This window comes from Lepidochelys kempii, chromosome 1 (genome assembly GCF_965140265.1).
Source record: "Lepidochelys kempii isolate rLepKem1 chromosome 1, rLepKem1.hap2, whole genome shotgun sequence".
In the NCBI taxonomy this organism is placed as follows: Eukaryota; Metazoa; Chordata; order Testudines; family Cheloniidae; genus Lepidochelys; species Lepidochelys kempii.
Genome location: NC_133256.1, coordinates 263,262,724 through 263,277,274, shown reverse-complemented (window position 1 = coordinate 263,277,274; position 14,551 = coordinate 263,262,724). Strand labels below are relative to the sequence as shown.

The following is a 14,551-nucleotide window of genomic DNA, read 5'->3' as shown; positions in this document are numbered from 1 at the left end:
GAGACCCTTTCTATTTGAGCATTCCCCTATGGTTGCGATCTCGCCCTTATCTTCTCTGGGACACTAGCCATTCTTGCAGCCTGAACATATGCACAACATAGCAACTGGTATTTGTGGAAGTGAAAATGGAAACCTTCAACCACTGGCAATAGGTGGTATGCCCGGTGTTGATGCTGTTGGCAACTTTATCCCTCTGACATGTGGTCTGATGTAATGAGAAATCTATTGAGGAGCGGCCCATCCCCCTCCACATATAATATTCAACCAGGGTCCTTTCCTACAGCAGTTTAATGGATTGAAGCCCTGCTTCAGCCTTATAAACTTTAGTTTGAGGTTTGCAGACTTATAGCTATATTAGGGCAAACCCCTAACTGGAGCAAAGGGGCAGGAGTCTTTATCCATGAGAGTGCAGCCTTTTACATTCTAATGTACAATACAAGCTAGGGGACCACAATAAACAGTTACTATTACCACACCTGGCTGAATCCCACGCTTCCCAAGGGAAACCAAGACAATGAAGGTATGAATAGATCATCTAGTGAAAGGTGCTTGAAAAACCCTGTGAGAACAGTACACTAAGCAGACACTGGTATGAGATGTGGGAAGGGGCTTGTATGTAAGCTGTGCAGAACTCTGGTTTTTAGTTTACGTTGTCTGATGTAATGTCTCAGGAGAGACTTCTCTTTGCTTACAGAACTAAAGCAACTTTGCTTTTCAGTAAGGAGCCACCTCTATGTTAATATTTCTGTCATGCTGGAAATACAGATAACGTGGTAGCCCCTGATGTCCTCTGTCCCTCCATGGTCATGAGACAGTAAGCCATGTCTCCAAAGCATGATAAAGTGCAGCCTTCAGCTTTGCAGGCCTGTAGTCTTATCTGTTAAATGGGAGAATCTAAAGTAGAATCCTCTGAGCCTGATGGCCTAATTGAGTCCTCATGGCAAGGCATTAGTGAAGGTGGTAGTTTAACCCCTCCTCCCCACTTCCCTGCCAATGTCTGGATTAGTAGATTATGCCTTAGAAGGTATTAAATGGGTCCGTCTCTGTCCTTGCATACCAGTCCTGTTCAAGCACATTGGTCAGGGCCAGTGCACAATTCTTCCAAGGAGACGGGTGTTTCATGTACCCACAGCCTGGTTCCAGTGTGAGAGCACCAGTCACTTACTGCATGAATTGAACACTCTTTACAAGATTCCTGAATGGGGAAAATGGCTCAAGTTTGGAATTTCTTCCGTATCACTCCTTGTGTGCCCTCAAGTGGGCATCGGGAGTGCAGACCTCATGCTGAGCTGAGCAGAACTACCTTTGGGATGGAATCCTACTTGCCCTAAATGGTCCATACTTGTGACGTGCACACTGTAATATGAACAGGGGCTTGTTTGACCTCCCTGACAGGAACTGGAATATACTTAACTCCTCTTGGTGGAAAGATTTAAGAGCAGGACACCAGGGCTTAGTCTATCTCATGTCTTACCCTGTGGAAGTGAGAGATTCCTCTTCCTAGCATGGGGCACAGCAACCTTCACAGGGAGGGGAAGGAGTCAGGCATTATCCTATAGGAACCACGCTGCCAATACACTTGATGTGGTGCTAGCTGGAGTTTGAGGTCCCTTCTCATCTCAACGACTGAAAGAGAGAGGGATGCTAGTGGGTGAGTGGAAGTGCCCAGAGACCTTTCTAGTGTGATTGGCTTCCTGAGCAGTGGAGGGTCCAAGAATTGGCAAAGGATCAGTGGAGTGGGAGTGACTGTGGTGATCTGTTTCCCCATGGGGACCTTGGATGTAATTTGAATAATAAAATTGCTACCTGGTTAAAACTCATACACTTCCTTGTTTTCTTCCATGTGGGGAGCACACCAAATGAATGAATTGGGGAGGGGGGAACCAAAACCAACCAACCAACAAAACCACCACCTCCCAAGATGGAAACAAAGGAAAAATAAAAATAAAACAGTGCTGTATTTCATGACTGACTTTAAGAAAACCTTTATCACTCGTGATTTGCAGAGATCAGCAAACCAAAGACAACCTGTTACTATGTAATTCACTAATTACCGTGTATGTGTACCTGGGCAAATATACATAGATTGCATAATTTTGGGTAGATGTGGGTATTTTTCCCAGTACCTTGGTCCAAGTAAGTAAAAACCTAGCCCTTACAAAATCACACACAACCCCCGCCCCCTTTGTGCCCACTTTATAAAAGAAAGACTACCTATATTTCCCCCACACTCCCACAACTCCCTTTGTGAAACAGATTAATTAGATTTCATAGACTCATAGGAGTGGAAAGGACCTCAAGAGGTCATCCAGTCCAGTCCCCTGAACTCAGGAGAGGAGCCTGCTTTTCTGAGTGCGGGTTCTGTAACCCTTCAAATCAGTAGTCACACCGTGGCAGCGACATCATTCACATTACGTGAGGAGACAGAAAACAGAACCAACGTAGGTACCCAGCCTCGTCCCTTATGATTAGATCTGAATGTAGCAGATTTTAAACCCTCCTTTGTTCAAATTTTGGAAAATGGCGACGAATGTCGGAGAGGCTTAGAGAGAGGGGGGAAAGAAATCTGTCAGTGAACCCGATTGGTCCTATTTTGCCGCAGATTCCTACTTGAACCCAGGAAGGAGGGGAAGCTTTACAAAGCCACACAATAGCAGCCATCCCCACCCCACCCCACCCCACGGGAAGCCGCGTTATCGAAAGGGAAAATATTCAAAAGACAAGCAGAAAAGACATTGTAAAGAGATTCCTAATTTGACCAGCAGCACGCTGAGAGAGACCCAGCCGTGTTAGGAAACGTGGGCTTCCAGGGCAGTTATAATGATTAGCGCTAGCCTGAGTCTCCTAATCCTAAAGCTGTCAATTTTTTTTAGCCTGCTTGCTAAAGGAAACCAGTGGGGGGGGGGGGGGGGGGGGGAGCTGGAATGTTTTGCCTGCCTAGGACCGTCCCGTCCCAACCGCCGCATGCATGGACAGCGAAGAGCGAGGGGGGAGGAAAGGTGCAAACGGCCCGCCCTTTCTCCTCTGCAGTTCTCAATCAGGTCGTACTTCAGGCAATATACAGAGACGGCCACCCATTCTCGCTACACAGCTTTGTCTGTAATCCTAGCGAACATGTCTGGTCGTGGTAAGGGAGGCAAGGGTCTCGGAAAAGGAGGCGCTAAGCGTCATAGAAAGGTACTGAGGGACAATATTCAGGGCATAACCAAGCCGGCAATTCGCCGTTTGGCTCGTCGTGGGGGTGTAAAGCGCATTTCGGGTCTCATTTATGAGGAGACTCGGGGAGTGCTGAAAGTATTTCTGGAGAACGTGATCCGAGATGCTGTTACTTACACTGAGCATGCGAAGCGGAAGACTGTGACTGCTATGGACGTTGTTTATGCGCTGAAGCGTCAAGGTCGTACTCTGTACGGATTTGGAGGCTAAACCCGTGCTTGTAATCGTCTGTTAGAAAACATTTATAACCCAAAGGCTCTTTTCAGAGCCACCCACGCTTTCATGAAAAGAGCTGTTGTTCTTGGAGAACTCTGGGACAAGTGGTATTCATGCCCTTGTTTATATATTCCTTAATCAAACTAATAATTATCTAAGGTGAAGTGAAACTTACAGAATGATTGCACTATTTGCGCTATAAATAAAAGGTAGTCCTTTACTTTTCAACTGGGGAAGTACTTGCAACACACACACACACCCCACGCCAGCGTGAGGACTCTGAAAGCCGCACACATGGCTCAAACTGTATGCGAGCGTACCTACATGCAAAAGAGGAACCATAGAAGGACGATGTTGTATGTTAGCCTGCGGGAGTTATAATAGAGGAACTACTATAATAGAGGGTTTCCGATAATAAAGGAGAGTATATAACACCTTAAGTGTTCGTGCATTAAGCTTAAAAAAAAAAAGCCCATGAATATTCTAGGTCAACAGCGAGCTGTTTTACCTTCCGCAAGGATAACATACTATGTATGTACCTTTCCAAACCACTTAAATATTAAAGCAGGGATACAGCTCTTTTCCGGGTAAACGTGGTGGCTCTTAAAAGAGCCTTTGGGTTTTTAAGTGGTTGCAAAAGAGGGGCTTTACGCTCTTTCCCCACGGATGCGCCGGGCCAATTGGATATCTTTAGGCATAATCGTGACTCTCTTGGCATGAATAGCACACAGGTTGGTATCCTCGAAAAGACCAACTAGATATGCCTCACTAGCCTCCTGCAGGGCCATAACAGCCGAACTCTGGAAACGCAAGTCAGTCTTGAAGTCCTGGGCGATTTCACGCACCAGGCGCTGGAAGGGCAGCTTGCGGATGAGCAGCTCAGTAGATTTCTGATAACGGCGAATCTCTCGTAGGGCCACAGTACCGGGGCGATAACGATGGGGCTTTTTCACTCCCCCAGTGGCAGGCGCGCTCTTCCGAGCAGCCTTAGTAGCCAACTGTTTACGAGGGGCTTTGCCACCGGTAGATTTACGGGCGGTCTGCTTGGTCCTGGCCATTCTGCACAATCACTTCTCTTAACTCTGAAAACAAGAAGCAGAATGAATCGAGCCGAGCGCGCAGACCGCTCTTTATAGACAAACTCTGTCTCTTGATTGGATGAGAAAGAGACGACAACTCTCATTGGACTATTCAAAATAAATTTGAAAAGCCCGCGTTATTCACAGAAAGCTCCGGTGAAGGCACGTCAGTAATACCCCCGGAAGTGTGGATGGGGTAGCTGTACAGAGGTATTTCTTAAGTGACCGATCGATTGAATTATACTATAATTCATGGATCTCATAAACGCATGGCCATCACAGAAAGCTCCAATTCCAGCACTCCTGGGAGTGCTGTGAGGGGGACACGTCACGGAATTGCCTCCCTGCTGCCCTACTTCATGGATCTCATAAACGCATGGCCACTTTTTTTCTGACCGTCTCCTCACTGAACATTTGGAAGGAGAGAGGACTAAAATTATTTTAAATGTTAAAGACTGATTTCAAGGGTGATGATTTCGTTATTTTGCAAATGGAAAGAAACCGCATGAACCAGTGTTGGAAAACAGAGCGGACTGGCGAGGAGAAGATTCTGTGAGCCAGAAAGTAGGGCAGCAGGGAGGCAATTCCGTGACGTGTCCCCCTCACAGCACTCCCAGGAGTGCTGGAATTGGAGCTTTCTGTGATGGCCATGCGTTTATGAGATCCATGAATTATAGTATAATTCAATCGATCGGTCACTTAAGAAATACCTCTGTACAGCTACCCCATCCACACTTCCGGGGGTATTACTGACGTGCCTTCACCGGAGCTTTCTGTGAATAACGCGGGCTTTTCAAATTTATTTTGAATAGTCCAATGAGAGTTGTCGTCTCTTTCTCATCCAATCAAGAGACAGAGTTTGTCTATAAAGAGCGGTCTGCGCGCTCGGCTCGATTCATTCTGCTTCTTGTTTTCAGAGTTAAGAGAAGTGATTGTGCAGAATGGCCAGGACCAAGCAGACCGCCCGTAAATCTACCGGTGGCAAAGCCCCTCGTAAACAGTTGGCTACTAAGGCTGCTCGGAAGAGCGCGCCTGCCACTGGGGGAGTGAAAAAGCCCCATCGTTATCGCCCCGGTACTGTGGCCCTACGAGAGATTCGCCGTTATCAGAAATCTACTGAGCTGCTCATCCGCAAGCTGCCCTTCCAGCGCCTGGTGCGTGAAATCGCCCAGGACTTCAAGACTGACTTGCGTTTCCAGAGTTCGGCTGTTATGGCCCTGCAGGAGGCTAGTGAGGCATATCTAGTTGGTCTTTTCGAGGATACCAACCTGTGTGCTATTCATGCCAAGAGAGTCACGATTATGCCTAAAGATATCCAATTGGCCCGGCGCATCCGTGGGGAAAGAGCGTAAAGCCCCTCTTTTGCAACCACTTAAAAACCCAAAGGCTCTTTTAAGAGCCACCACGTTTACCCGGAAAAGAGCTGTATCCCTGCTTTAATATTTAAGTGGTTTGGAAAGGTACATACATAGTATGTTATCCTTGCGGAAGGTAAAACAGCTCGCTGTTGACCTAGAATATTCATGGGCTTTTTTTTTTTAAGCTTAATGCACGAACACTTAAGGTGTTATATACTCTCCTTTATTATCGGAAACCCTCTATTATAGTAGTTCCTCTATTATAACTCCCGCAGGCTAACATACAACATCGTCCTTCTATGGTTCCTCTTTTGCATGTAGGTACGCTCGCATACAGTTTGAGCCATGTGTGCGGCTTTCAGAGTCCTCACGCTGGCGTGGGGTGTGTGTGTGTGTTGCAAGTACTTCCCCAGTTGAAAAGTAAAGGACTACCTTTTATTTATAGCGCAAATAGTGCAATCATTCTGTAAGTTTCACTTCACCTTAGATAATTATTAGTTTGATTAAGGAATATATAAACAAGGGCATGAATACCACTTGTCCCAGAGTTCTCCAAGAACAACAGCTCTTTTCATGAAAGCGTGGGTGGCTCTGAAAAGAGCCTTTGGGTTATAAATGTTTTCTAACAGACGATTACAAGCACGGGTTTAGCCTCCAAATCCGTACAGAGTACGACCTTGACGCTTCAGCGCATAAACAACGTCCATAGCAGTCACAGTCTTCCGCTTCGCATGCTCAGTGTAAGTAACAGCATCTCGGATCACGTTCTCCAGAAATACTTTCAGCACTCCCCGAGTCTCCTCATAAATGAGACCCGAAATGCGCTTTACACCCCCACGACGAGCCAAACGGCGAATTGCCGGCTTGGTTATGCCCTGAATATTGTCCCTCAGTACCTTTCTATGACGCTTAGCGCCTCCTTTTCCGAGACCCTTGCCTCCCTTACCACGACCAGACATGTTCGCTAGGATTACAGACAAAGCTGTGTAGCGAGAATGGGTGGCCGTCTCTGTATATTGCCTGAAGTACGACCTGATTGAGAACTGCAGAGGAGAAAGGGCGGGCCGTTTGCACCTTTCCTCCCCCCTCGCTCTTCGCTGTCCATGCATGCGGCGGTTGGGACGGGACGGTCCTAGGCAGGCAAAACATTCCAGCTCCCCCCCCCCCCCCCCCCCCCACTGGTTTCCTTTAGCAAGCAGGCTAAAAAAAATTGACAGCTTTAGGATTAGGAGACTCAGGCTAGCGCTAATCATTATAACTGCCCTGGAAGCCCACGTTTCCTAACACGGCTGGGTCTCTCTCAGCGTGCTGCTGGTCAAATTAGGAATCTCTTTACAATGTCTTTTCTGCTTGTCTTTTGAATATTTTCCCTTTCGATAACGCGGCTTCCCGTGGGGTGGGGTGGGGATGGCTGCTATTGTGTGGCTTTGTAAAGCTTCCCCTCCTTCCTGGGTTCAAGTAGGAATCTGCGGCAAAATAGGACCAATCGGGTTCACTGACAGATTTCTTTCCCCCCTCTCTCTAAGCCTCTCCGACATTCGTCGCCATTTTCCAAAATTTGAACAAAGGAGGGTTTAAAATCTGCTACATTCAGATCTAATCATAAGGGACGAGGCTGGGTACCTACGTTGGTTCTGTTTTCTGTCTCCTCACGTAATGTGAATGATGTCGCTGCCACGGTGTGACTACTGATTTGAAGGGTTACAGAACCCGCACTCAGAAAAGCAGGCTCTCCTATTTCACAAGGGGAAAGTTGGGAGTGGGGGTGGCTGGAAGAGACCCTTATCCTTGCTTTAATTTATAAAGTCGAAACAAAGGTTTCATGTTTATTATTGTAAAAGGGCTAGATTTTGAATTACTCAGTAGAATGTCGGGGGGTGGGGTGGGAAGGGAACCACACATATACTGTGTATATATATATTTGTCCAACTAATTGGAAAGCTAGCCCATATATATATTGCCCAGGCCCCAAGACAAAACAGTGAACGTTCTACACAATAATGGGTTACCTTAGCTTTGTTGATCTCTGCAAATCATAGATGGTAATGATTAAATGTTTTATCAGTCATATAATATTAGCACCTTTTCCTCCCAGTTACACACACACTGCTGTGTTAGTCCCTCTCTCTCTAGTCTTTTTTATATGCTATCCAGCACTTCCAGCTTCTGGGTAAAATCAATAACTATAGAAATGAACTTGAAGACCTCTGGCTTTTCTCCCTTATTGACCTGCTTGGAGTAAGTTTTGTTTCTGGTTGGTTGGTTCATATTTGGGAGGTGTTTTGTTGGGGTTTTTTGGTGCTGTGAAAAACACAACAAGCTGTGACACTGCTTACTGATCATTTGGTCTTGTAATTATACGTGAAATACAGCAGCAGTTTTTCCATCCTTATATTTTGTTTCTATTTTCATGGATGTTTCAATTTGTTCTTTCAGGGTTGCAGAGATTACAGTATGAAACTAAACTGCACAGAAGAAACTGAGATGCATGTAGCTAGACCTCATGGTTGTTTTGTTTGTGTATTGTTTCCTGTTTGCCCTTTGGAATATATTAAATATATAGTAGAATAACTTTTATTTTATTTAGTTATTAAATTACTTATTTATAAAATATCAATATTATTATTAATATTACAATCTGATTCTGATAACAGAATAATGATTTTTAAGAACAAGGTCTTTTCTCACAACTTTCAGGAGCTAAAATAAACAAATACAATTAAACTAGCCATAAAATGAAAATAAAATAAAAATTTAAATGACTGACTATAAATCCCTTTCCCTTCCAGTTTCTCAAGTCATTCCCTTTCCCAGGCAAATTGAATGTATACATATATTTTTTCTCTCAAAACTGTACATTAATAATTAATAATAATTAATCAATTTAATTTAATGCCCAAAAACTTAGGTAATGTAGAGTTAAGGTTGCCAAGCATTACCTTCTCCTTTTCCAGAATTTGGAGAGTGGACAACCTGAAACCTCTGAAAACCAGAAAATGGTAAATTAAAGTTTATATTGCTCCCCCAATGCACCCCTAATGCTTGAATTAACCACTGGAGATGGTTCATTAATGATAATGCCTTAAAAAGTAAACACGAGAAATGAATAAGAGAATATGCTCATGTTTATGTTTGGTCTTATCCTGGGGATTGTTAGCAATCTGGTGGCATACATAACAGTGGTCTCCAGGACTTAGTGGGGGATAGGTGAAGATAATGGTCATAGGAATTGTTAGGACAAGAAAGAAAGGGTGGTAACATTTTGCAGGTTTGGGATGGCCTGTTTGGAGTAGGCTTTGAGTGTCAGCCATATGTAGGTAACTCCTGTTGGCTATGCCTGAACTAAATCAAAGTTTTGCCTTAGTGAACAGAAGTTGTTAGACTTTGTCATATAGTGCTCATTGTGCTCTGTTCCCACCGTATTCTGAAGTATCTATGAGTGTAGAGTGCTAGTATGTTTGTTATTAACATTTTGGGACATCAATCAAAGAGGGCACAATAAAGATTGTGTTGTGTACCTTGACTTTTTAACTTCAGCTATCAGAGGTTTAAGTTTACCAACCTTCCACAATGTGGAGGGGCACTAGGCAGTGCTGGGCTTTGTATTAACAAAGTTTTTGGATAGTAAATTTCCTTGTTTTATTAAAACGTAATTTCTCAGCATCCTCATATTTTACAGACTCTCCCTCCACTTCTTCTGGTTCCTTGGCAATAGTTACCCCAGCCAGAGACAGCACTGGCTGCACATTAATCTCTTCATTGTCAACGCATCATCTCAAGGACTTTTCACATGTCAAACACAGCTTAACCCTTCCTCCCCAGCATGCCTCCCTACATAGGAGCAGGCTGAGGAGTTCAGAAGCAGACAGAGGAACAATGAAGGGGCTGACATACAGTCAGTAGCAGCAGTTTTTGAAGGGGGACAGAAATAGGGGTGAGGGCATGGCTGTATTATTTTGGAAAGGGCAGAGCTGAACTTCCCTGTGTCACCCAATTCACACCTCCGACTCTCTAGACTCGCTTTGTGCACACAATTGACTGCACTGCTCTGACTTCCCCTTCCCTCTAAGAGCAGCAGTATGGGGGCCTGTAGGATTAACCTAGAGCCTCCTACTGCTGGAGACAGCATGGAGCATGAGGGGAGTTCTGTGTTATTTCTGTGTTCAGAGACCAGTAGAGGGAAGGGGAGCCAGATACCCCTCCTTCAGCTTGGTGAAGTAGCCATGGGCTAATAAATAGCCTCATAGCTAGTGCTGGGGATGAGCTGATGATCGTGGTACATGTGGGTACCAGTGATATAAGGAAATGTAGGAGAAAGGTCCCGGAATTTTGGCTGCTAGTTAAGAGATTAAAGTCCAGGATGTACATGGTAGCATTCTCTTAAATGCTTCCAGTTCCACATGCAGGGCCAGTAAGAAAGGCAGAACTGCAGGGTCTCAATGTGTGGATGAGGCAATGGCATAGAGATGAGGGACGTAGGCTGATTAGAAACTGGGGAACCTTATGGGAAAGGAGTGGCCTATACAGGAGGAATGGGCTCCTCCTTAACCAAAAGGCAACCAGACAGCTGGCACATACAGTTAAAAAAAAAGTGCTGGGGGAATGCCGACAGGTGCAAAGGAGCACACAGTTTGAGTGGAGATGTCCCTTAGGGATGAATTTATTAAAGGGGGAACACTGTATCCTAGTAAAGAGGACAGAAAAGAAGTTGGCAACGTACAGGTAGGAGGCAATGAGGAACAGTCAAATGTAACAGAGTTCCATTTAAATATAACACCTGAAGGCAAGCAACTGAATACTGACAAAATGTATAAATGCTAATATATAAATGTGGAAGTCTTAATATGATGGGTGAACTAGAGTGCCTGGCATTAAATGAGAATATTGATATCATAGACATAACTGAAATTTAGTGGATAAAGGATAATCAATGGGACATGGCAATACCAGGATAAAAATAGATAGGAACGACAACAGAGTAGGTTTCGCTGGTGTGGGAGCGGAATTATATGTTAAAGAAAGAGAAGAGTCAAATAAGATAAAATCTTAAGTGATACAAACTGTACCATAGTATCTCTATGGATAAAAATTCCATGCTTGAATAAAAAGAGTATAGCAGTGGGAATATAGCACTGGCCAAGTGACCTGGATGGTCACAGAGATTGTAAAATGCAAAGGGAAGTTAGGGAGAGGTTACAAAAGCAGAAAACACAATAATAATGAGTTTCAGAGTAACTGCCGTGTTAGTCTGTATTCGCAAAAAGAAAAGGAGGACTTGTGGCACCTTAGAGACTAACCAATTTATTTGAGCATAAGTTTTCGTGAGCTACAGCTCACTTCATCGGATGCATAATGAGTGATTGCAACTATACCCATATTGACAGGATGAATGTAACCTCAGACCATGATGCAGAGATAAAATTTCTAGACACTATAAATGACTGCATCTTGGAGCAGCTAGTTCTGGAACCCACTTGGGGAAAGGCAATTTTTGATGCAGTCCTAAGAAGAGCAGAGGATGTGGTTCAAGAGGTAACTATAGCTGAACTGCTCAGTAATAGTGACCATAATGTAATTAAATTTAACATCCTTGTAGCATGGATAATACCCAAAAAAAAAAAAAAAAAAAAAAGAGAAAAAGAAAAAAACAGCCACAGAAACATTTAACTTTAAAAAAGGAAACTACACAAAAATGAGGACACTTGTTAGACATACATTAAAGGGACCAATCACAAGTGTTAAATGCCTGAAATCAGCATGGGGACTATTTAAATATACCACAACAGAGGCTCAGACTAAATATGTACCCCAAGTCAGAAAAGACAACAAGAGGATCAAAAGAATGCCACGGTGGCTAAACAACAGAGCAATGGAGGCCATTAGAGGCAAAAAGGCGTCCTTTAAAATTTGGAAGTCAAATCCTAGTGTGGATAATAGAAACAAAGGTGCACAAACTCTGGTAGGTTAAGCGTGAAAGTATAATAAGATAGGCTGGGAAAGAATTTGAGAAGCAACTTGCTAAAGATGCAAAAAATTAACAGAGAGAACTTTTTAAAGGACATCAGAAGTAGGAAGCCTTCCAAACAGGCACTGGGGCCACTAGATGACAAAGGTGTAAAAGGAGCACAGAGGGTATGTCTACATAGAAATTAAACACCCACAGCTGGCCCATGTCAGCTTACTCAGGCTCGTGGGGGTCGGTCTATATGGGGCTGTGTAATTGCAGTGTAGACATTTGGCTCTGGCTGGAACCAGGGCTCTGGGACCCTCCCCTCTCGCTGGGTCTCTCTCTTGTCTCTCTAATACCCTAGGACTAACATGGTTACAATAACATTGCATGCAACAATGGGAGATATTGATTTTTCCCATTTGAAATGGAAAAGTCACAACGTGAAGCAAACGAAGAAAAACTTAACAGCAACATCTATTTCCTGAGCAAATTCAAAAAATAAAACATCATCCCCAGAGGTTTCATCACCTGTAACCCTCTGACCACTAAATAAAAACTACAAATATGCTGAACAGCTCTGCAGAAGGACTTCAGAAAAACGGAGGCCTTGTCTACACTGCCACTTTACACCGCCACAACTTTCTCGCTCAGGGGTGTGAAAAAACACCCCCCTGAGCGCTGCAAGTTCCAGCGCTGTACAGCACCGGTGTAGACAGTGCCCTGGCGCTGGGAGCTACTCCCCTTCTGGGGGTGGTTTTTTTACAGCACTGGGAGAGCTCTTTCCTAGTGCTGGTACCACGACTACACAGCCATGTTAAAGCGCTGCCATGGCAGCGCTTTAACGTTGCTAATGAAGACATACTCTGAGGAACCACTTATTGCACCCCACATAATCAAACAAGAAATCATCACAGGCTCCCACACACTGGAAAACAAAAATAATCTGGGAACCAACAAGGAGATCGTGCAAAAATCCCAAAGCAACTATAAAAAAATTAAAACCAACACCAAAATGAAAAGTGGAACCAACTACAACAACTCCACAACCCACAGAACACCACCTCCAGGAGAAACCATGGCACCAGGACCCACCACATGAACACTATGTGACACTCCACCATCATCAATTTATCATGACTATCCCTAACTGGAGCTGAATTAACTGTACTCTCCGAGGGACGGGGCTTCTGCCCCACAACAGAAACTGTTACCATACTAACATGTGGAGCACTAAAAGAATTCGTCTGCCAACTTCACCTCAAAGAACTCTTTCATAACAATGATGACACCACCCACAATAATCACATTTCCACAAACAGTCATAAGAAAAAAGAATCATCTTACTGGACAGTGGACAACCCACAATTGATAAATCCACACTATTGATCACTAATTGCTCAGGAAAGAAAAAAAAAAGACTGTGAAATCACATACATCACAATCTCTCCACCATTGACAGGACAGCTATACAGTCCCTGAAATCCAACCAGCAGATAGTGATTAAACCAGCAGACAAAGGGGGTGCCATCATAGTCTTCAACAATGATGTCTATGTTAATGAGGTCAACTGACAACTCTCTGAACTACCAACTATTATAAAGGATTTAAAGAAGACCACACCCCTCAGTTTACCCAGGAAATAAAAGATATCATCAAATACTTTCCCAAACAACTCCAAGGGAAACTCTGTAATCTAATCCCCCACAAACCCAACTCAGCAATCTTCTACATCAGTGGCTCTCAACCTTTCCAGACTACTGTACCCCTTTCAGGAGTCTGACTTAACTTGTGTAACCCCAAGTTTCACTTCACTTAAAAACTACTTGCTTACAAAATACAATCAGTTGCACACATGCAAAATGGGAAATGACACCCTAGGAAGGAGTACTGTGGAAAGGGATTTGGGGGTCATAGTGGAGCATAAGCTAAATATGAGTCAATGGTGTAGCACTGTTGCAAAAAAAGCAAACATCATTCTGGGATGTATTAGCAGGAGCGTTGTAAGCACAACATGAGAAATAATTCTTCCGCTCTACTTCGTGCTGATTAGGCCTCAACTGGAGTATTGTGTCCAGTTCTGGGTGCCACATTTCAGGAAAGATGTGTACAAATTGGAGAAAGTCCAGAGAAGAGCAATAAAAATTATTAAAGGTCTAGAAAACATGACCTATGAGGGAAGACTGAAAAAACTGAGTTTGTTTAATCTAGAAAAAAGAAGACTGAGAGGGGACATGATAACAGTTTTCAAGTACATAAAAGGTTGTTAGAAGGAGGAGGGAGAAGAATTGTTCTTCTTAACCTCTGAGGATAGGACAAAAAGCAATGGGCTTAAATTGCAGCAAGAGAGAGTTAGGGTGGACATTAGGAAAAACTTTCTGTCAGGGTGGTTAAGTACTGGTATAAATTGCCTAGGGAGGTTATGGAATCTCCATCAGTGGAGATTTTTAAGAACAGGTTAGACAAACACCTGTCAAGAATGGTCTAGATAATACTTCGTCCTGCCATGAGTGCATGGGACTGGACCAGATGACCTCTCGAGGTCCCTTCCAGTCCTATGATTCTAAAATCAGACATAAAAATATAAAAGTGTCACAGCACACTATTGCTGAAAAATTTCTGACTTTCTCATTTTTACCATATAATTATAAAATAAATCAATTGGAATATAAATACTGTACTTAAATTTCAGTGTATAGTATATAGAGCGGTGTAAACAAATCATTGTCTGTATG

At 43.7% G+C, this 14,551-nt stretch overlaps 4 protein-coding genes across 4 annotated transcripts; 2 read left to right on the top strand and 2 right to left on the bottom strand.

Moving 5' to 3' along the window:
• Positions 1 to 3,088: 3,088 nt before the first annotated feature.
• LOC140906597 (histone H4) lies at positions 3,089 to 3,499 on the top strand. The gene has a single exon (XM_073330800.1). The coding sequence runs from the start codon at positions 3,115 to 3,117 to the stop codon at positions 3,424 to 3,426; it is 312 nt and encodes a 103-aa protein (XP_073186901.1). The 5' UTR covers positions 3,089 to 3,114; the 3' UTR covers positions 3,427 to 3,499.
• A 441-nt stretch (positions 3,500 to 3,940) lies between these two features.
• On the bottom strand, positions 3,941 to 4,533 carry LOC140906596 (histone H3). Its single transcript, XM_073330784.1, has one exon. It carries the CDS (start codon positions 4,488 to 4,490, stop codon positions 4,080 to 4,082), a length of 411 nt encoding a protein of 136 aa, XP_073186885.1. The 5' UTR covers positions 4,491 to 4,533; the 3' UTR covers positions 3,941 to 4,079.
• Positions 4,534 to 5,409: 876 nt separating this feature from the next.
• Positions 5,410 to 6,001, top strand: LOC140906591 (histone H3). Its single transcript, XM_073330769.1, has one exon. The coding sequence runs from the start codon at positions 5,453 to 5,455 to the stop codon at positions 5,861 to 5,863; it is 411 nt and encodes a 136-aa protein (XP_073186870.1). The 5' UTR covers positions 5,410 to 5,452; the 3' UTR covers positions 5,864 to 6,001.
• Positions 6,002 to 6,449: 448 nt separating this feature from the next.
• LOC140906583 (histone H4) lies at positions 6,450 to 6,854 on the bottom strand. The gene has a single exon (XM_073330757.1). It carries the CDS (start codon positions 6,826 to 6,828, stop codon positions 6,517 to 6,519), a length of 312 nt encoding a protein of 103 aa, XP_073186858.1. The 5' UTR covers positions 6,829 to 6,854; the 3' UTR covers positions 6,450 to 6,516.
• Between the last annotated feature and the right edge of the window lie 7,697 nt (positions 6,855 to 14,551).

Bases quoted from the DNA above. Each gene is read 5' to 3' on its own strand.
- LOC140906597 (XM_073330800.1), top strand. From the start codon at position 3,115: ATGTCTGGTCGTGGTAAGGGAGGCAAGGGTCTCGGAAAAGGAGGCGCT.
- LOC140906583 (XM_073330757.1), bottom strand. From the start codon at position 6,828: ATGTCTGGTCGTGGTAAGGGAGGCAAGGGTCTCGGAAAAGGAGGCGCT.
- LOC140906591 (XM_073330769.1), top strand. From the start codon at position 5,453: ATGGCCAGGACCAAGCAGACCGCCCGTAAATCTACCGGTGGCAAAGCC.
- LOC140906596 (XM_073330784.1), bottom strand. From the start codon at position 4,490: ATGGCCAGGACCAAGCAGACCGCCCGTAAATCTACCGGTGGCAAAGCC.